Here is a 22,474-nt window from a genome sequence, read left to right as displayed (position 1 = left end):
TCATTTTAACTATAGTAATTGGTTTAATGCTTGTACTTTTGTCTGGGTTGGAAGTATATATTTGTTCTTATGGTGCCACAATGACCTGTAATCGGGAATTACAAATAAAGATTAAGGTGGACCTAGCGTCAGATATATTTTTCATATATGTCTACTATTGGCTTCAGTGGTTATGCTTTCTTAGTCACATTACCTCCTTTAATGCTGATTGGTCAGTGAAGGAGCAGCAGCATTCTGAAGGTAGAATTTGAATTTTGGTGAGTTGCAACTGTTCTATCATATTTTTATTTGTATCATTCGTCTTAAACAATACACTTCAAACAACATTTGTCAGAACCATTCCAAATGGTGTGTAAAGTCTAAGGTGTCTGGTACCAGGTTGGGATTGTAAGCTGGGGAGAAGGCTGCGGCTTCTTCTTCTGTCCTGGGGTGTACACCCTTGTCACCGCCTATCGAGCCTGGATCAACACCTACCTGTCAGTAACGTTTACCAACGTACCAGATATCCCACCACCAACAGGTCACACTGCACTATTTATCCTCAAAAAGAAGGGGCTTGCATTGAATGAATGATCAATAATTCACTGCATATATGGTCCTGGAGGACGCCTCCACTGCCATTCCTAATTACATAAAAATGTATGTATAGCCAAACAATTTTTGGATAGAATATTGAAGGGTTAAAACCTATTTAAGTTTATGTTTGCTGGCTTAAAGTTATGTAGAGATACACTTTAATTCATTCTTTCTTGTTTTTTTTTTTTTGGGGTCTTTGGAAGCAGGCAAAACATCTGAACTTCTGTATAGGGTATGTATACACACACACTTATATGTATTTATACACATACACATACATATAGGTGTTATAGCAGAGAAGCCATATGGGTGTTAATTATTTCATTAGCGCAAGCATAGGTTTCTGCTACTTTCACACCTATATATGCGTATGTGTGTATATACATACATGTGTGTGTGTGTATATATACCCCTACACAGAAGTTCTGATGTTATGCCTGCCTCCAAAGACGCCCAAAAAATGCAAAAAAAAAACGCCAGCTACAAAAACGCCCAGGTGTGTTTTTGTAGCAGGCGTTTTTTTTGGGCATTTTTTGGGGGGATTTGGAGGCAGGCAAAACATCTGAACTTCTGTATAGGGGTATATATACACACACACTTATATGTATTTCTACACATACACACATATAGGTGTTATAGCAGAGAAGCCATATGGGTGTTAATTATTTCATTAGCGCAAGCATAGGTTTCTGCTACTTTCACACCTATATATGTGTATATGTATATATACATACGTGTGTGCGTGTATATACCCCTACACAGAAGTTCTGATGTTATGCCTGCCTCCAAAGAAGCCCAAAAAATGCCCAAAAAAACGCCAGCTACAAAAACGTCCAGGTGTGTTTTTGCAGCAGGTGTTTTTTTTGTGCATTTTTTTTGAGTCTTTGTGGGTGTTAATTATTTCATTAGCGCAAGCATAGGTTTCTGCTACTTTCACACCTATATATGTGTATGTGTATGTGTATATATACACATACATGTGTGTGTGTGTATATACCCCTACACAGAAGTTCTGATGTTATGCCTGCCTCCAAAGACGCCCAAAAAATGCCCAAAAAAACGCCAGCTACAAAAACGCCCAGGTGTGTTTTTGCAGCAGGCGTTTTTTTTGGGCATTTTTTTGGGGTCTTTGGAGGCAGGCAAAACATCTGAACTTCTGTATAGGGGTATATATACACACATACTTATATGTATTTATACACATACACATATATATAGGTGTTATAGCAGAGAAGCCATATGGGTGTTAATTATTTCATTAGCGCAAGCATAGGTTTCTGCTACTTTCACACCTATATATGTGTATGTGTATATATACATACATGTGTGTGTGTGTATATATATACCCCTACACAGAAGTTCAGATGTCATGCCTGACTCCAAACATGTCCTCAAAAAAGCCCTATAAACGCCAGCAGAAAAAAGCAGGGTGACAGGGGCGAAGCCATATCCCTGTTCTATAAGTGTTCTAAGAGAAACAATCTTTTCTCTATAGCGGTCACCCTGACATGGAAGGGTTTTGTCACCCTGCCATAGCAGTCAGAGTCAGTTAACCCTACACTACACTACGGTCCCCTTACACTTAACACTTTCCCTACAGAAACTAGATTATTAAATCTAACTATAGTGGAAAATAGTACCCTAACTACACTAGATATCCCTTTCCTCACACTAATAATTGACACTTTGAAGCAGAAGTAACAGAACTGCTTCCACTCTCTTCCACGTCCCTGTATTACAATGCTAGGAATTTGGCGGGGCTATCTTATATACTGGGGGGCGTATTCACTAATGATTGGCCTCTGGACCCCCTAGTCACTTCAATCACATTCCTAGAATTCTCCTGCCCCCTCAATTGGCTTTTACTGATGGTTCTGGTCCAATCACGGGCTTTTAAAGCCCATTTCCTGTCCCATTGCATTTTGGTCGGTTCTGGTTGCCGAAGAGTTCGGAATTCGGCCGAACCTCGAACAGTCAATGTTCGGGTCGAACCGATGGTCGAACCGAACCGTTCGATCATCCCTAGTGGTCAGTGAGAATAATACTCCTTACATTGGTAATCAGTGGGAAGAATGTTCCTTACATTGGTGATCAGTTGGAAGAATGATGAAGATAAAAAGGCAGACTTTATTGGCATTAGCATGAGACCGGACACTTCATTTTTTTAAAAGCATCAAAAAATTGTTATTGGTTCACATAGTAAAAGGAGTATATATCCTAAAGTGACATCAAAGACAGAACAAAAACTAAGACAAATTAAAAACATCTGAAAACCAACGAGGCATTGGAAAAAGACCCTAGTACAGCGATTACCCTATACCGGGGGACACATGTCCTGTACCAGAGCACCTCCACTGATCACAGGTGAGGTTGACGCGTTTCGCTGTAAGCGTAGCTTCCTCAAGACCTATTTATGGGAGGAAATCCTCTTAGCTTTGTTGACTGTCTCCGTGGATGGCTGTTCCAAAATTCCTCAGATGGACGCGGGGACCAAAACAATCTAACCACACCAATATATCCCACCAAACAGGAGTGAAGCAAAAAAGAGGGGCAAAAGAATAATGAATGGGGAGGAGTCCTTCAAACCACAGACATCTGGGTTCCAATAGGATATGTCACTTCCTCTTCTCCCATATAACACCATGTTTGCTAATAATGGGGCTTGCAATCAACAACATATCTCATCATTAGTTCAGCCTTTTCAACAATCACTTGTATAATGTAGCACAAAATCAACTGTATAGAAGCTGCGCTGTGGAGAGTATACATATAATCCCCTCCTTCTTCCAATGTCTGGAGGCCAGTATCTTCAAGTACCAGGGCTGTTCGTTGGGAGTACAGAGGGAAGAATGCTGCTTCCATTGGTGGTCAGTGGGAATAATACGGCTTCCATTGGTGGTCAGTGGGAGAATGCTGCTTCCATTGGTGGTCAGTGGGAAGAATGCCCCTTACAGATTGGTAAAAAGATTATTGGTTTAATACCACTGGCTCTGGCATGTGATGTTAGTCCCAGAATTATGCAAGCACCATCAGATGTGAGATCAATTGACCGCAACTCAGGGAACCTCTAGCAACCTCTGAAGGAACCCTGGTTGAGAATGGTTGCCTAATAAGGCAATAGTAAATCTTGTAACCAGTGGCGGCTGGTGCATGATAATTTGGGGGGGGGGGGGCAAATCTTCCCCCCCCCAGCGGGACGGACAGCCAGCATTCTTACCTCCTCTGGCCTTGTGTCTCCTCCCTCTTCCTGGCCAATGGCCACTAAAATCGCTTCTCTTTTCAGCCAGACAGGAAAGGGGTCTCATGACCCACTTCCTGATTGGCTGGGAGGAGAATCAGTGTGACAAAAGGAATATTCATTCGCTATTGTCATACAACTGGGTGGGCTCAAGGTGCAGTGCTCGGAGCCCCAAGCCCATCCTTTTTTGAAGCCTTTTAGAGCCTCTGGCTCTAATCACGTGCTTCAAAAAAAAAAAAAAAACCCCATTGGAATCCATGCATCTGGTGCCCTGCATGTAGATTAGGAGGCCGGATGCATGGATGGGGGGGGGGGGGGGGGGGGCGGCTCCCCTGTGCCCCTAATGGACGGGTCGCCACTGATTGTAACTGAAAGCAATAAATTGTGGATGCATCTTGTGCAGGAATCAATCTGCTGATAGCTGGTATCTCTGGGATCTATTTATTTTTTCATACAGATTTAGGGCTCAACTTAGGGCTAACAAAGAAACTTATAAATAGATGTCAATGACAACAAACCATAATCACTTTAAAAATGTATCACCATAAATATGCACAAAAAAATATATGCCATAACTTTAAGGTAAAGGCACACCTTAGAAAGGGACATTCATACCACCCAGATTTGCTTGAAACATACAGTAAATGTAAATATGATTTTTTTTTTTTTCACTTTATGGGTATACATAATTTTCATCCTCTCCTTTTTTTTTTTTTTTTTTTTGCTTTGTGGTCTTTTTCATGTTTTTTATAAGTGTCGACAGACAACTTTGATGGTCAAGCCCATAAAAGGTTATATTTTTTTTAAGTATTTCATTTTACTTTTTGAAAGAATATATAGCTATCCCATAGTTGTGAATTTGGCACAAAGTTTTATTTTTTGTGTAGTTTTTTTATTATTTTTTTAGAACTGTCAAGCCTGGTAGCAAAAAACAAGAACAAAAAAAAAAGCAGTGCACCCCTGTTTAAACCAAAGATTTTTTATATGTAGTACTGCTCTACATCACAAGATGCCTTTAGTCTGTATTGAGGAGCCTCTGGGCTGAGAGGGGTGCATAAAGTGCTACTAAACCCAGGAGCCTACATTCACCATATCTGCTCTCCCCAGAAGCCTGCATTCACTATATCTGATCTTCCAGGAGCCTGCAGTCATTATATCTGATCTCCCCAGGAGCCTGCAGTCACTATATCTAATCTTCCAGGAGCCTGCAGTCACTATATCTGCTCTCCCCAGGAGCCTGCAGTCACTATATCTGGTCTCCCCAGGAGCCTGCATTCACTATATCTGCTCTCCCCTGGAGCCTGCAGTCACTATATCTGATCTTCCAGGAGCCTGCAGTCACTATATCTGCTCTGCCCAGGAGCCTGCAGTCACTATATCTGGTCTCCCCAGGAGCCTGCATTCACTATATCTGCTCTCCCCTGGAGCCTGCAGTCACTATATCTGATCTCCCCAGGAGCCTGCAGTCACTATATCCGAACCCCCCCAGGAGCCTGCAGTCACTATATCTGATCTTCCAGGAGCCTGCAGTCACTATATCTGATCTTCCAGGAGCCTGCGGTCACTATATCTGATCCCCCCAGGAGCCTGCAGTCACTATATCTGATCTCCCTAGGAGCCTGCAGTCACTATATCTGATCTCCCCAGGAGCCCGCAGTCACTATATCTGATCTCCCCAGGAGCCCGCAGTCACTATATCTGATCTTACAGGAGCCTGCATTCACTATATCTGATCTTCCAGGAGCCTGCAGTCACTATATCTGATCTTCCAGGAGCCTGCAGTCACTATATCTGCTCTGCCCAGGAGCCTGCAGTCACTATATATGCTCTCCCGGGGAGCCTGCATTCACTATATCTGATCTCCCCAGGTCCTACAGTCACTATATCTGCTCTCCCCAGGAGTCTGCAGTCACTATATCTGATCTCCCCAGGAGCCTGCATTCACTATATCTGGTCTGCCCAGGAGTATGCAGTCACTATATCTGATCTCCCCAGGACCCTGCAGTCACTATATCTGGTCTCCCCAGGACTCTGCAGTCACCATATCTGCTTTCCCACAGTACACATAACATGGAAATGCAAATATTTTAGTAAATATAAACTGCTAAATACCTTTTCTCATCAGCAGTATATAGCAGTCCTATAATTTTTATCAGTGTCTGGCCGAGCACTGGTTAAAGCTTGTAGAAGGAGTTTTCAATCTCCTTTGATTGTCCTATGTTCAAATGTTTTGTTTTCTGTTTCAATGAAAAAACTCAGTGAAAAATGAAATGAAAAACATTTTTTTTAGCAAGCATAGGAAATATAAAATGCCTTGAAAAAGTATTCATACCCTTTGGAAATTTTCCACATTTTGTTATGTTACGACCAAAAACAAATGTTTTTTATTGGGATTTTATGTGATAGACCGACACAAAGTGGCACATAATTGTGAAGTGGAAGGAAAATGATAAATGGTTTTCAAAATGTATTACAAATAAATCTGTGAAAAGTGTGGCGTGCATTTGTATTCACCCCCCCCCCCCCCCCATTTTTTGCCCATTCTTCCTTGCAAAAAATCTTAAGGTCTGTCAGATTGGATGGAGAGTGTCTGTGAACAGCAATTTTCAGGTCATGCCACAGATTCTCAATTGGATTTAGGTCTGGACTGTGACTGGGCTATTCTAACAGATTAATATGCTTTGATGTAGACCATTCCATTGTAGCTCTGGCTGTATGTTTGGGGTCATTGTCCTGCTGGAAGGTGAACCTCTGTCCCAGTATCAAGTCTTTTGCAGAGTCTAACAGGTTTTCTTCTAAGATTGCCCTGTATTTGGCTTCATCCATCTTCCCATCAACTCTGACCAGCTTCCCTGTCCCTGCTGAAGAAAACCATCCCCACAACATGATGCTGATACCACCATGTTTCACAGTGGGGATGGTGTGTTCAGGGTGATGTGCAGTGTTAGTTTTCTGCCACACATAGCATTTTGCTTTAGGGCCAAAATGTTAAATTTTGGTCTCATCTGACCAGAGCTCCTTCTTCCACATGTTTGCTGTGTCCCCCACATGGCTTCTCACAAACTGCAAACAGGACTTCTTATGGCTTTCTTTCACTAGTGGCTTTCTTCTTGCCACTCTTCCATAAAGTTCAGATTTGTGGACTGTCCTGTGGACAGATTCTCCCACCTGAGCTGTGGATCTCTGCACCTCCTCCAGAGTTCACATGGGCCTCTTGGCTGCTATTCTGATGAATGCTCTCCTTGCCCGGCCGGTCAGTTTAGGTGGACAGCTATGTCTTGGTAGGGTTGCAGTTGTGCCATACTCTTTCCATTTTCCCATGATGGATTGAACAGCGCTGTGTGAGATGTTCAAAGCGTGGGATACTTTTTTATAACCTAACCCTGCTTGTAACTGCTGCGCAACTTTATCCCTGACCTGTCCGCTGTGTTCATAGGCCTTCATGATGCTGTTTGTTCACTAAGGTTCTCTAACAAACCTCTGAGGGCTTCACAGAACAGCTGCATTTATACTGAGATTAAAATACACACAGGTGGACTCTATTTACTAATTAGGTGACTTCTGGAGGCAATTGGTTCCACTAGATTTTAGTTAGGATTGTGAGAAAAACAATTCAAAACCCACGTTTGACTGCACGATCCCTCCAGAAAGATCTGGCAGACACTGGAGTTGTGGTACACTATTCCACTATAAAGAGATACTTGTACAAATATGGTCTTCATGGAAGAGTCATCAGAAGAAAACCTTTTCTACGTCCTCACCACAAAAATCAGTGTTTGAACTTTGAAAATGAACATATAGACAAGCCTGATGCATTTTGGAAACAATTTCTGTGGACTGATGAGGTTAAAATTGAACTTTTTGGCTGGAATGAGCAAAGGTACGTTTGGAGAAGAAGGGGCACAGAATTTAATGAAAAGAACCTCTGTCCAACTGTTAAGCATGGGGGTGGATCAATCATGCTTTGGGGTTGTATTGCAGCCAGTGGCACAGGGAACATCTCACGAGTAGAAGGAAAAATGGATTCAATAAAATTTCAGCAAATTTTGGATGGTAACTTGATGCCATCTGTGAAAAAGCTGAAGTTAAAGAGAGGATGGCTTCTACAAATGGATAATGATCCTAAACACACCTCAAAATCCACAGAGGATTACATCAAGAGGCGTAAACTGAAGGTTTTGCCATGGCCTTCACAATCTCCTGACCTCAACATAATTGAAAATCTATGGATAGACCTTAACCACTTGCCGACTGCCTAACGTAGGTCTACGTCGCTAGCCTGTGAGGGTCTAGGGAGCAAGCGCGCGCCGCCTGAGGTGCGCTCCCGCTCCCACGCGGTCACGCACCCACCCGCGCGTGTGACCGGCGGACCCGATGTCCGCCGGTCACTCTGCGATCGTCGGGGGAGAGGGAGAAAGTCAGGCGGCTTGTGTAAACAAGCTGCCTGTCATTCTCCCCTGTGTATGAAGGATGATCATACGGTTCTACTATGTAGAACCCTTGATTACTGTTCATACATCTAAAGCCACAGCCAATCACAGTAGAAAGCACACATAGCTCCTCCCTTTCAAAATAAGTTAACCCCTTCCCTGCCAGTGTATTTTTACAGTAACAGTGCATATGTATAGCACTGATTACTGTAGAAATGTCACTGGTAACCCCAAAAGTGTCAAAAATGTCAGTCAAGGGTCCGATCTGTCCGCCGCAATGTCGCAGTACCGCAAAAAAAATCGCAGATCGCCGCCATTACGTGTTAAAAAAAAAACAACAAAAATGACAAAAATCTTTCCCTTTGTTAGTAAACGCAATAACTTTTGCGCAAACCAATCAAAATACGCTTTTTGCGATTTTTTTTTACCAAACATATGTAACATAAAACAAATTGGCCGAAAATGTTAAAAAATTTTGATTTTTACATTTTTTTGGGGTGAATTTCATATAAAAAAATGTGAAAAATATTGTTATTTTTGCAAAATTTACGCTCTTTTTTTGTTTATAGCGCATGATCAAAAAATCGCACAGGTGATCAAATACCACCAAAAGAAAGCTCTGTTTGTGGGAAAAAAAGGACGCCAAATTAGTTTAGATACAGCGTCGCACAACCGCGCAATTGTCCGTTAAAGTCACGCAGTGCCGAATTGCAAAATACCCCCTGGTCAGGAAGGGGGTAAAATCTTCCGGGGCTTAAGTGGTTAAAAGAGCAGTGCGTGACAGACAGCCCAGAAATCTCAAAGAACTGGAGGACTTTTGTAAGGAAGAATGGGCAAAGATACCTCAAACAAGAATTGAAAGACTCTTGGCTGGCTACAAGAAGCTTTTTTGCAAGCTGTGATACTTGCCAAAGGGGGCAGTACAAGTTATTAACTCTGCAGGGTGCCCAAACTTTTGCAGACGCCATTTTTTTGTTTTCTGTAATTTTGAAAGTGTCAATGATGGAAATAAAATCTATATGTATATATTGTATATATATATATATATGTATATATATATATATATGTATATATATATATATATATATATATATATATATATATATATATATATATATATATATATATATATAAAATCTATATGTATATATATATATAAAATCTATATGTATATATATATATATATATATATAAAATCTATATGTATATATTGTATGTATATATATATATATATATATATATATGTATGTATATATATATATATATATATACATATATATATATAGATATATATATATATATATACATATATATATATATATATATATATATATATATATATATATATATATATATATATATATATATATATATATATATATATATATATACATATATATATATATATATATATATATATATATATACATATATACTATATATATATATATATATATATATATATATATATATATATATATATATATATATATATATATATACATATATATATATATATATATATATATATATATATATATATATATATATATATATGTATATATATATATATGTGTGTGTATATATATATATATATATATATATATATATATATATATATATATATATATATAATATACCATATAAATAATATATAATAATATAATAATAATAAAATAATATATAATATACCAAATATATATACAGTACGTGCTGCGTTGTGCCTTTAAATCTCAATCTGCCATAAAAGTCTTTTATAGTGTGCAAACAACGCAACTGTGCAAATCAGGCAGAAATGATAAATAAATAAAATCAAAGTCCACCACTGATAATTCAAAAAACCCCTCTTCGACTTCTTGTAAATTCTACCACCACACAGAAACATCATCCTTTTACCAGAGTACAAGACCCCAAATTATAGGAGGTCTGTATAACGCTCAGCGCAAATGTACTCTAGTGTGCAAACCAGATGATGGGAATCACATGCCTCTCCAGCAGGGATGTACCACAATACCAGCAAAGATATGAATCACATATACGGAAAAAATCATAGTACGTCTCCTTTGCCGAGATAATCCATCCACCTCACAGGTGTGGCATATCAAGATGCTGATTAGACAGCATGATTATTGCACTCTACAATGTGCAGTTTTATCACACAGCACAATGCCACAGACGTCGCAAGTTTTGAGGGAACGTGCAATTGGCATGCTGACTGCAGGAATGACTGCTGTTGCCCGTGAATTGAATGTTCATTACTCTACCATAAGCTGTCTCCAAACGTGTTTCAGAGAATTTGGCAGTACATCCAACCGGCCTCACAACCGCAGACCACGTGTAACCACACCAGCCCAGGACCTCCACATCCAGCATCTTCACCTCCAAGATGGTCTGAGACCGACCACCCGGACAGCTGCTGCTACAATCGGTTTGCATAACCAAAGAATTTCTGCAAAAACTGTCAGAAACCATCTCCGGTGAGCCGGACCTGCAGAGCGCATGCGCCGTCGTGGTCATTGGCTGCATGCACTCTGAATATCTCCTAAACCGTGCAAGTTCAGGAGGTATTCACAGTGCCTACATTATTATACAGTAGGGCTTACCTGTAGGTTTAGGTAAAGAGAGTTTACTTCCTCTTTAAGACAATACAAATAAACTATAGAACAGAAGTCCTATATAATAACACATAGAGAGCAGTGGGTGGATTTAGGTAGAGTTCAGTGCTTATTGTCCCCATTGTAAAATATCAGGACTATTCAGTCACATTTTAACCACATCAAAGCCTACTTCAGATCCCAGCAGCCATCTATTAAAACCTTCACAAATACAATATTGTCTATTACAAGGCTCCGATCTGGCCCTGACCTTCAACTAAGGGAGTTTCTCTGAAAAAAAAGTAATTCTTTCTGTATTGTAAGAAAGACTAAAGATGCAGAACACCCAACCGGTCCGACCAGTAGTAATTGTCTGGGGAGACAAAAGAGGGGAGAGTCTCGCCCATGACGGAGTAGGTGCTCATCTGTCATAAAGGTACGGAAAGAGACAACAACACTATAAAGTTTCTACTTGGAAATTTGATGACGGGCAAAAATAGATAAGATGCATGTCATATCCATCTTACAAATATATCCACTTCCCCGTAGATATATAAAAAAATTCACTTTTGATTAAAATTTCTGGCACACAATATACAGCAACAGTATCATTTTCCATCAAAGCTCCATCTTTGTTCACTAAAAATGCATCATTGACCTCCAGTCAGTGACTTTGCCTAGACTGAGAATATGTTATCAGCCTGCTGAAGCCATGAGGAAGCATGTCCTCAATCCCCCCTTCCATTGACCCAACTACAACATTGTATCAAGTTGCAAGGTGAGAGGTGACCTGTGTCAGGCATCAGAGAACACTGCCTAGAACAGCGTTTATCAGTGACTTTGCCTAGACTGAGAATATGTTATCAGCCTGCTGAAGCCATGAGGAAGCATGTCCTCAATCCCCCCTTCCATTGACCCAACTACAACATTGTATCAAGTTGCAAGGTGATAGATGATCTGTGTCAGTCATCAGAGAACACAGCATAGAACAGTGTTTATTAGGATTTACATAACATTGTCATCTCCGAGCCGGCATCGCATTTCAGGAAGTAAATGGTGACCCTGGGTGATGCTTGAAGATGATGCTGTCCTTCTGGGAAGAAAAGAGATGAAGACATTTCCAGGTTATAACCAACAGTACAAGGCTGACAGCAATAAACCAATGTATTGCTATGGTCAGTTTTTTTTTTTTAAGTGGGTTTCAGAAGGACACTTAGGAGGCAAAAAGGTTGAAACTGAAGCTACACTGATACAAGATTCACTATAAAACCAAATGGTAATGGACACCTGACCATCACACCTCTATTGGCTTGTTGGACATCCAATTCCAAAACCATGGTCCAAAGCCATGCAATCTTCAATGATAAACATTAACACACTGACATTTTAGATCAGCCTTTCTCAATAGTTTTTCAGTTACGTCTTTTAAAGTATGCAAAATCTTGTCACACCCCAGCCTACAATGTAAAAAAAAAAATGTAAACTGTTTTTAATGAGAAACCTGAGCCTAGGGCAATGCATACAACCACCTTGACGAAATTAACTTCACATCAGAAACCATCAGAATCAAAGGTTCTCTCCTTACATCAGAGGTCCCCCTATCACATCAGAGCCCCCTATCATATGACAGCCCCCCTTCACATCAGAGGCACCCAATCATGTCTGAGGTCCCTTCATCATATCAGAGTTCTCCCTTCACATCAGAGCTCTTCTCATCATATCAGAGGCCCCCCATTGATGTAGAAGTCTCCTTTCATGTCAGAGGTCCTCTAATCACAAAAGAGGTCCTATCATCACATCAAATGTACCCTTCACATCAGAGGTCTTCTCATCATATCAGAGGCCCCCCTATTGATGTAGAAGTCTCCTTTCATATCAGAGGTCCTCTAATCACAAAAGAGGTCCTATCATCACATCAGCTGTCCCCTTCACATCAGAGATCTTCCTGACACATCAAGGGTCCCCTCATCACATCAAGGGTCCCCTCATCACATCAGAGTATTCCCTTCATATCAGAGGTCCTTCCATCTCATTAGACTCCTCCCTTCACAAAAGAGTTCTTCCCATCATGTCAGAGGTCCTCCATGTATGTCAAAGGTCCTCTAATTATATCAGAGGTCCTATCATTACATTAGAGTGCCCCTTTAACATAAAAGGTATTTCCATCATATTAGAAGTCCCCCATTTCAAGTCAGAGGTCCTCACATCACATTACAGTCCCCCATTGCCATGAGAGGTGCTCCCATTACATCAGAGGTCCCCTATTCACACCAGAACCCCCCTTATGTCAGAGGTCCTCTAATCACTTCAGAGGTCCTCCCCCCACACCAGATACCCCCACATCAGAGTCCGTCCCTCTCTTTATAGGTCCTGCTATCACATCAAAGGTCTCCTCACACATCAGAATTCTCCCTTCATATCAGAGGTCCTCCAATGACATCAAAGGTCCCCCATTCATGTCTGAGTCCCCCCTTCATGCCAGAGATCCTCTAATCACACCAGAGGTCCTATCATCACATCAAAGCGCCCCCTTCACAACAGAGGTCCCCCATCATATCAGGGTCCCTCGTTCATGTCAGAGGTCCTGCCATGACATGAAAGGTCCCCTCGTTATATCAGAGTCCTCCCTTCATTTTAGAGGTCCTCCCATCACATCAGAGGTCCCCACGTTACATTAGAATTCCCCATTCTCATCAGAGGTCCCTCTATCACATCAAAGTCTCCCATCAGGTCAGAGTCTACCAATCACATCAGAGTCTACCCTTTATGTCAGATTCTCAGAACCCTACCTTTTTAGCTACAGCAGCATAGTGGAGGTTACGAGGTGCAGCAGGTCTGGAGGAGCCAGACTTCCATCCTCTTCTGAATGCTGAGGAGGACCCTGCATGCCATTTGCATTTTATCAGTGCTATGAGTTGCCATAGTGTGGGAAGGCTAGCCACCTAAACCATAGCAAAGAATGATGCTGTGTGTACTGCCCTGAAGCATCATTGGTTGTCATGATACTGGCGACCAGCCCAAACACCATGGCAACTCATGACACTGATCTAGAGCAAACTGGGTCCTGTGCTCGCAACACCCTGAGAAATCCAAAGACAGCCCTAGAGTTCCACAGCACCACCAGCATGACAGTTCCCCTGTGTACAAGGAGATTTCCATAAAGACATGGTTGGACCAGTTTGGTGTGGAGAAACTGGAGTGTGCTATACAGAGCCCTGACCTCAACCCTACTAAACAACTATGAGATTAAAGTAAGTGCCAATTGTATACTTAAAACTTTTCAGCCCTCCAGTGTCCAAGTTGACTCACACAGACCTCAACCACTTATTGAAGTGGCTCAGCCAAACCTCACCTATAATTGTGCATGGACCACTCACTTACAGCCCTCAATCACCATAATGAATGGCTCACTGAATTACTGTGTGGGCTTGACCACTTGCCTACTGGGCACCTTCACCCCTTTCCTGCCCAGGTCAATTTTCAGCTTTCCGTGCTGTTGCACTTTGAATGACAATTGCATGGTTATGCAACACTACCCAAATTAAATATTTCTATTTTTTTCAGGCAGATACAGTAGATTATTTTTTGCTAAACAAACAAAAAAGACTTATCATTTTGAAAAAAAAAAAAGCTATTTTTTGTTGTTTCTGTTATAAAATTTTGCAAATAGGTAATTTTTCTTCTTCACTGATGTGCGCTGAAGAGGCTGCACTGATGGGCACTGATAGGCTTCATTGATGGACACTGATTAAGCTACACTAATGGGCACTGATGAGGCAGCACTGATGGGCACTGATAGGCTTCATTGATGGACACTGATGAAGCTACACTAATGGGCACTGATGAGGCAGCACTGATGGGCACTGATAGGCTTCATTGATGGGCACTGATGAAGCTGATGGGCACTGATTAATGCTAATGGGCATTTGTTTACATGGGATCAGCTGTGATTGGACACAGCTAATCACATGGTAAAGAGCCAATGTCATTGTCATCTTTACCCTGATCGGTGAGGCGCTGTGTCCTAGGGACATGGCTCAGCGCCGATTGCCCTGCTCCCGGCGTGACCGGGAGGATGTCATATGACGTCCACCTGGAAGTAGGAGAGTCCCGTCTGGCCGTCAATCTGCTTTAGGCTGGGCAGGAGTCCACAGCCGAAGTGTGTTTCGAACATGGTGCAAGAAACGCACACAGAATGCCGGTTTCCAGCATCGAGTTCTGGTGTGAATTGTCCCTGAAATGGCCCTGAATGTACTTACAATTTTCATACAAATTTTTCTAAGATTTTTTAACAGAATTTTTGTTTGAATCTCTCTCTATCCATGGCCAACATTATCTAAAGAGAAAAGGACTTTGTACAAACCTTTATTTTTCATTTCAGTCACTTACAAAATAGAAACTCAACACGTGTAAAACATTAATGAGAGCGATGTCAGCTGGAAGGGTAAAATTATTTCCCTGTGTGCTCATAGATTTATGGAGGGTTAAGGTTCCATCTGGAACACAAGAGAGGAAACCTGAGGACGGTGTATCATAAAGACATTTTTCTTGAGAATGAGAACATCCAGCAGAAGCTCAAAGAAAACCTGACCTCGTCTTATCGCCCTTCGCTCTACCAAATGGGGGCGCTTGCTGTACTGACCATAATGGCCACAGGTAAGACTGTCACCTCTGTGAACATGTAGCCCACAAGTTGAAGGGGAAAGGTGTGCTACCTCTATTCTATTTGCATCATAATCAAGAGACTACATACAAATGAGGTCTAGACAGCAGTAAAAGACGGATACAAGAATCATCATTGATATGCTTTTCAGGAGAGGTAACTGGTTTGAAATTCAAAATGGGATTTCTGACGCAATTGGCACATGTCTTAGCAGAGGCGTAACTAGAACCTTCAGGGCCCCAGTGCAAGAAACCATGAAGGGCCCCCCAGGCCCCTGGCCGGGGCCCTTTCCTTCAAGCCTGGGGCTCTTCCCACTGATCTTGGGGTCCTTTAATCTTGTTGCGGGGCCCTTTATTATGGTCCCGCAGCGGGACCCTTTCACAAGTTCTGCAGTGGGCCCCCTTCCTGCCATCTTGGGGCCTCCCCACGGTGGTGGAATGCCAGGGCCCGGTTGCAAGTGTGACCTTTGCGATCCTGGAAGTTCACCCACTGGTGTCAGTATTTTTTATTTTTTGGTATTATAATTGTATTATTTTTTATCATTTTATTTTATTTTTTTACAATATCACTGACTATGACTCTGTCCATTCAGAAAAGGAAGGAGCTGGTAAATTACATATCTACTGATCCCTTCCTGGTTCTCTATTGTGACACATCCCCTGCAGCAGCCGGCAGGAGAGGGGAAGGAGCACAGTGGGGGAGGGGGGGAGCACACAGGGGCCCCGAGACAGCAGAACACAAGTGAACTGGATAGGAGAAGTGGCGGGGGCAGCATACAGAGGAACCAATCTCCTGCAGCTACAGGAGGAAAAAGGAGGACAGTATACATGCTGCCCCCACCGCCCCTCCTATCCAGGTGTACAGGGGAGCCGCACAGGCCCCCTGGAGCATGGGGCCTGGTTGCAATTGCAACCCCCGTAACCCCTGTAGTTACGCCCCTGTCTCTTAGAGTGTTTTACTGCTGACTTTATATTGTTCTATATTACAAACAAAGTTCATGTTATTATGGCTCTAAGGGGTATAATTGACATTTAAGAATAGTATAGGGGGGGAAAAAAAGGGGGGGTGGAGAAGGGGATGATGGGGTGCTGTGCAGGGCTCCCTGCCGTAGACACATAGGGGTTGATTTACAAAGGCTGGACACACTTATGCAAATTGGATGCAGGTTTCCCCAAATCTAATTCGCATGACAGGAGACTGTGACTGGCTCTCAGTGGAGCCAAGGCACACAGCTCTGGGGTGGTCGCGGTCTTTGGTTCAGTTTCAGGCCCGATTTCAGGCGAAAAATTGGACCTGATAAGCACCGGAAATGGAGAACAGGGACGCTCCGCACCCCCTGCTGCAAGCCGCAGCAAGTGTGAACCTGGCCTTAAACTGGAAAGTGCAAAATCTGATGCAGTTCTGCATTGTAAACCAATCAGCTTTTAGCTTTAGCTTTTTCAATTAAGCTTTGACAAAAAAAAAAAACCTGGAAGATGATTGGTTTCTATTAGGGATGAACCGATACCGAGTATTTTCACAAGTTCTGGTACTTGTAAAAATGCTCCCGATACCAAAACCGATATTTTGCAGTGCAAAATCCAGCTCCAGGCTCCCCCTCAAAAATTAAAAGTCTGCAACTACAAATACTGTAGCTGCTGACTTTTAATATAAGGACACCTACCTGTCCAGGAATCCAGCGATGTCCTCACCGGAGCCGATGCCTCAATCGGCTTCTGGTGCAGATGTCGGCATCTCAAGTAAAGGAAACAGGAAGTTAAGCCTTGTGGCTTCACAGCCAGTGCGAGTGCTGCTGCGCCTTGTGAACATCGTGGCTCAGATCGCCATTTGACCGAAAGTGGAAGCGGGCATCTGTTAAAACCAGGTTCCTGTTCCCCCTCAAAATGTGCCACACGTGGCAGTGGAGGGGGGGGGGGGGGATGCAGACAAGCAGAACTTCCCCTTTTGGTAAAGTTCCACTTTAACAACTTGCGGTTCACCAAACATTTCTAAACATCGAGTGCCGAATCCAAACCCCATTGAAGTCAGGGGGAGCAGAATGTTAACCACTTTACCGCTGCTCACTGAGCTGCTACTGCGGCAAAGTGGCTCGATAACGTCTGACGACGTAGACCTACGTCGCCAGACATTCCCCTCTCTCGGCAGCGCGTGCGCGCCGCCGGAGGCTCGCTCCCGCTGTATTCAGTCACAGCGGGAGTCGGGCCAGGGGAGGAGCGGCGGTGATCACCGCCGCTCTTCCCCGATCGTCGGGGAATCGAGTGTGGAGATCCGCCCACTTGTGTAAACAAAGCGGGCGGATCTCCTAAGTGACAGGCAGGGTCAGATTGCAGGGTTCAGCATAGCTGAACCTGCGATCTGTCCCTGTGTCACTCAGTAACCTCCCCCCACACATGTCAGTAAGCACCAGGCATACATTAACCCCTTGATCACCAATAAAAATGAACCCCTTCCCTGCCAGTGTCGTTTTCACAGTAACAGTGCATATGTATAGCACTGATTACTGTAGAAATGTCACTGGTACCCCCAAAAGTGTCAAAGATGTCAGTCAAGGGTCCGATCTGTCCGCCGCAATGTCGCAGTTCCGCAAAAAGAAATCGTAGATCGCCGCCATTACTCGTTAAAAAAAAAAAACACCAAAAATGACAGAAATCTTTCCCTTAGTTAGTATACGCAATAACTTTTGCGCAAACCAATCAAAATACGCGTATTCCAATTTTTTTTTACCAAAAATATGTAGCAGAAAACAAATTGGCCTAAAATGATAAACAATTTCGATTTTTACATTTTTTGGGGGGGGGGGGGGGAATTTCATATAAAAAAATGTGAAAAATATTGTTATTTTTTCAAAATTGTTGCTTTTTTTTGTTTATAGCGCAAAAAGTAAAAATCGCACAGGTGATCAAATACCACCAAAAGAAAGCTCTGTTTGTGGGAAAAAAAGGACGTAAATTTAGTTTGGGTATGGTGTTGCATGACCGTGCAATTGTCAGTTAAATTTGCACAGTGCCGAATCTCAAAAAGTGGCCTGGACGTAAGACAGCAAAATCCTCCGGTGGTAAAGTGGTTAAAAAAAAAGATAATAATGGTAATTTTCAAATGATAGGATTGGATGGTCATAGCATGAGGGCTGGGCACTGCCATGTGAGACATGTACCAAAGCAAAAAAATGTAAAACAAATTTGGTTTGGTGGGAAGCAGCAATTTTAGTAATGCCTGAATTACCAATAACAATGCAAAACTAATTTAAATACCATGCCTGCTGGAAGCCCTGACCATGCCTCACTCATTCATCGGGGGGCTGGAATATGGATTGTTTTTAGGAGGGCTTTCGGATTCTGATAAGTTCCCCACTTGTAGGCCCCCCATTACCACCAGGCCAGGGTTGTGGTTAAAAGGCCCTTGTCTCCATTAACCACTTCTAGACCGGAAGGATTTGTCCCCTTAATGACCAGGCCATTTTTGGCGATTCGGCACTACGTTATTTTAATGGACAATTGCGCGGTCGTACCCAAATAAAATTGATGTCCTTTTTTTCCCACAAATAGAGCTTTTTTTGGTGGTATTTGATCACCTGTGCAATTTTTATTTTTTGCGCTATAAACAAAAAAAGAGAGACAATTCTGAAAAAAAAAAACAATATTTCTCACATTCTAATATATGACACCCCCCCCCCCCCCAAAAAAATAAATAAATGTAAAAATCGAAATTTTTTAACATTTTAGGCCAATTTGTTTTCTGCTACATATTTTTGGTAAAAAGAACAAATCACAAAAAGCATATTTTGATTGGTTTACGCAAAAGTTATCATGTCTACTAACTACAGAAGAGATTTATAACATTTATTTTATTTTTTTACTAGTAATGGCGGCGATCTGAGATTTTTAGCGGGACTGCGACATTGCGGCGGACAGATTGGACCCCTAACTGACATTTTTGACACTTTTGGGGGAACCATTGACATTACTACATCACTAATCAGTGCTAAAAATATGGACTGTTACTGTATTAATGACATTGGCAGGGAAGGGGTTAATTTTTATCTTTTTCAAAAAGTTTGGTTTTTTCCAGTGCTAAACCTTTCATCCAATTTCTAAATTGCTGCATTGGTAAATTTCAAAAAGTCAATATAAAGGAATAGTAGTGGTTAAAAAATATATAAATATTTGTTGACCAGTTCTGGACCGGAAGGATTTGCCCCCTTCCTGACCAGGCCATTTTTTGCAATTCGGCACTGCACTACTTTAACAGACAATTGCGCGGTCGTGCGACGCTGTACCCAAATAAAATTGATGTCCTTTTTTGCCCACAAACAGAGCTTTGTTTTGATGGTATTTGATCACCTGTGCGATTTTTTTTTGCGCTAAAAACACAAATAGAGCGACAATTCTGAAAAAAAAATATATATATAAAACTGTAGCCAGCGCTTCTGCCGGGGGGATAAACACTGGGGTAGTGTCCAAGTGCTGGGGAAACGGCTCACTGAGGTCATCCCTCGGACTCCCTGGATCTAACTCTGAGGGTGGGCAGAGGCCAGTGGCACTCTGCCCCGTAGCCAGCGCTTCTGCTGGGGGGATAAACATTGGGGTAGTGTCCAACTGTTGGGGAGGGAGAATTGCTTCCTCTACTCCCGGTGGGGATATCTGCTGTTGGGAAAACAGCTCACGCAGATCCTCTCTCAGACTCTCCGGATCCAACTCTTTTTCTGATGCTGGGCAGATGCCAGGGGCACTCTGCCCTGTAGCCAGCGCTTCTGCTGGGGCACCAGATGAGATACTCTGGACTTGCTGCTGATCACCATTTCCCAGCCTTCCAGTGCCTGTCTCAACTCCCCCTTCTGCGACCTTCATGCTATTAGCTTGTCTCGCTGCCTGGGGGACCTCCAGTGCGTTCCGGCGTTCTAGCGCTCGCAGTGCCCTCTGTATCATCGCTGCTTCTTCCATTGCAGTTAGTACGGGAAAATGCAGGGTCACCCCTGGCCCCATTTGATTCTCATCTTCCTGACTATTTCTCTCGGACAGTCCCAGGCAACGGGAGCCATGCCAGGCTGCTGATCACCATCAAACAGCCACTTGTAGGCAATCTCGAGCTCCCATTCCTGCTCAACCAGGAACTCCAATTCCTCCAGGTCACATGTCTCTTCGGGGAGGTCCAGCACCTCATCTCGGAAGTCCAGGATGTTTTCCAGCCGCCACTCCTCATCGCTCCCAAAGTCTGGGTCTCCGTACATTTTTTGATGGAGCAGCCCCATGCCTCCATAGCCAACGCCTTCTGTTGGGCTGCCATCTGCTGTACCTGGCCACAGTTGAGCCGCGAACCACCGGAGGGCTCTGTAGCTGGCGTCCAGCCTCATTTCCTCCTGGACCAATCTTCCGAGCTCCGTCTTCCCCTCATCTTGCCGTTGTTCCCTCAGGAACACCTCTCGCACATGGTACTGCGTCCGGTACATCTCTGTGGAGGAGGGAAGGATCTTCCCCTGATGGTGCCGCTCATGGCTTAGCGCCTCATGCCAGAGTTGCCGGCGGATCACATCCTCCCGGCTGAGCCTGGTGTGCTCTGTCGCTGGTTCCCGATGGTGCTTCCGCATGCCTTGCAGCCTCCTCCCGAACTCCGCTCTCATGCTGGCTGGTCCCCGTATCACTCCTCGGCAGCTGCCCAGATCTTGAATCCTGGTGGTGGTTTGGATGTCCTGGACTGCAGGAGACATCACACCGCTGCCAACCAATGTAACGGATCTTTGTACCCCAGGTGGGCACATCCGCCGGACCTTTGTCTCCTGTCCTCCAAACGCACCCACAGCCTGCGGAGAAGCCATACCCAGCCCGTAAGCCCTCAATCACGAGACAATCCACACAGGTGTTGAGGATTAACCATGCAGAGCTTAAACTGTTTATTAAATTCCAAGACATTCAGTTTTACACACAGTTAGGGAAACTCCCCTTAGCCTTGCCACAGGGGGGGGAAGGGGACAAGGACCAGCCAATGGGAACGGAACATTTGTACATTGAAACAGGCAGTCTTAATACACACCCCCTGCGTTAGCTTTGATAAAAAATCACCCAGCCACTTTTTTATTGCAAAGTATCCAAAGCCAAGACTTTTCTCTATTTATGGAGAGAGTAGGAAATTATAAAACTATGAAATGAATTGGACGTGTGACAACACCATGGAATGTTACAGTTTAATAAGATCTTCTACTCACAAAGATTCTTGCAAAAAAAAAAATAGTATTTAACCGATCCAAGATGAGCCCGGCTCCACCAATTAGATACGGGAAATACTCGGGGACTGATCCCACTGGACAGCACACAGTGCGTTAAGCATTCCTGCTGATGCGTTTTAACCACTTGCTGCCTGGGGTAATTTTTGTATTTTTTCACACACACATGGTAAAATCATCATTTGATAGAAAATTACTTAGAACCCTCAAACATTATATATTTTCTAAAAGCATGGGCCCTGGGAAATAAAATATTGGCTGTTTCATTTTTTTTTTTTTTTATGTCACACAACATTTGCACAAACGTTCTTTAAACCAAAGTTTCAGGGGAAAAAAAATATACTAAAATGAATTTTAGGGCACACAAACACAAAATAATACCTTGTTTGTTTGGGAAATACGAAAGATAATATTGCATTGAATATATAGATACCGAACATGTTAGGATTTGAACTGCATATCGGCAAGAAATGGTGACAAACTACGGAACCTTACATTGTTAATAGCTAACACTTTAAAAGCCTTTATAGGTAATCACTGTGGAGTTAATTGTGAACTAAAGCCCTAGAATTATTATATCTCACATGTTTGATGCAATTACTGTTTACATCTATGTGCGAAAACCTGTGTGCACATTTGCATTTGTGTACATGTGTGGGGGTGGGGGGGTATTGGGGTGCTGTACATTTTTTTTTAAATTATTTTTTATTTTTTTTATTTATTTTTGTAAACTCTTTTTATTAACAGAGAAGTAAG

The 22,474-nt window shown here is 42.6% G+C and overlaps 1 protein-coding gene across 1 annotated transcript in view; it reads left to right on the top strand.

The window, feature by feature from the left end:
- Positions 1 to 22,473, top strand: part of LOC309558478 (serine protease 33-like) — a gene marked incomplete at both ends in the record, with an annotated part of 38,009 nt that extends 15,536 nt beyond the window's left edge. The window contains 2 exons of the mRNA XM_082261549.1: positions 15,311 to 15,494; positions 22,466 to 22,473. Of these exons, the coding sequence (XP_082117675.1) occupies positions 15,311 to 15,494; positions 22,466 to 22,473 (192 nt within the window). The remainder of the gene's footprint in view (positions 1 to 15,310; positions 15,495 to 22,465) is intronic.
- Position 22,474: the final 1 nt, after the last annotated feature.

This window comes from Pelophylax lessonae, assembly GCF_965119305.1.
Source record: "Pelophylax lessonae genome assembly, chromosome: 6".
NCBI classification, from domain to species: Eukaryota; Metazoa; Chordata; class Amphibia; order Anura; family Ranidae; genus Pelophylax; species Pelophylax lessonae.
This window is presented reverse-complemented; position numbering and strand designations above follow the sequence as displayed.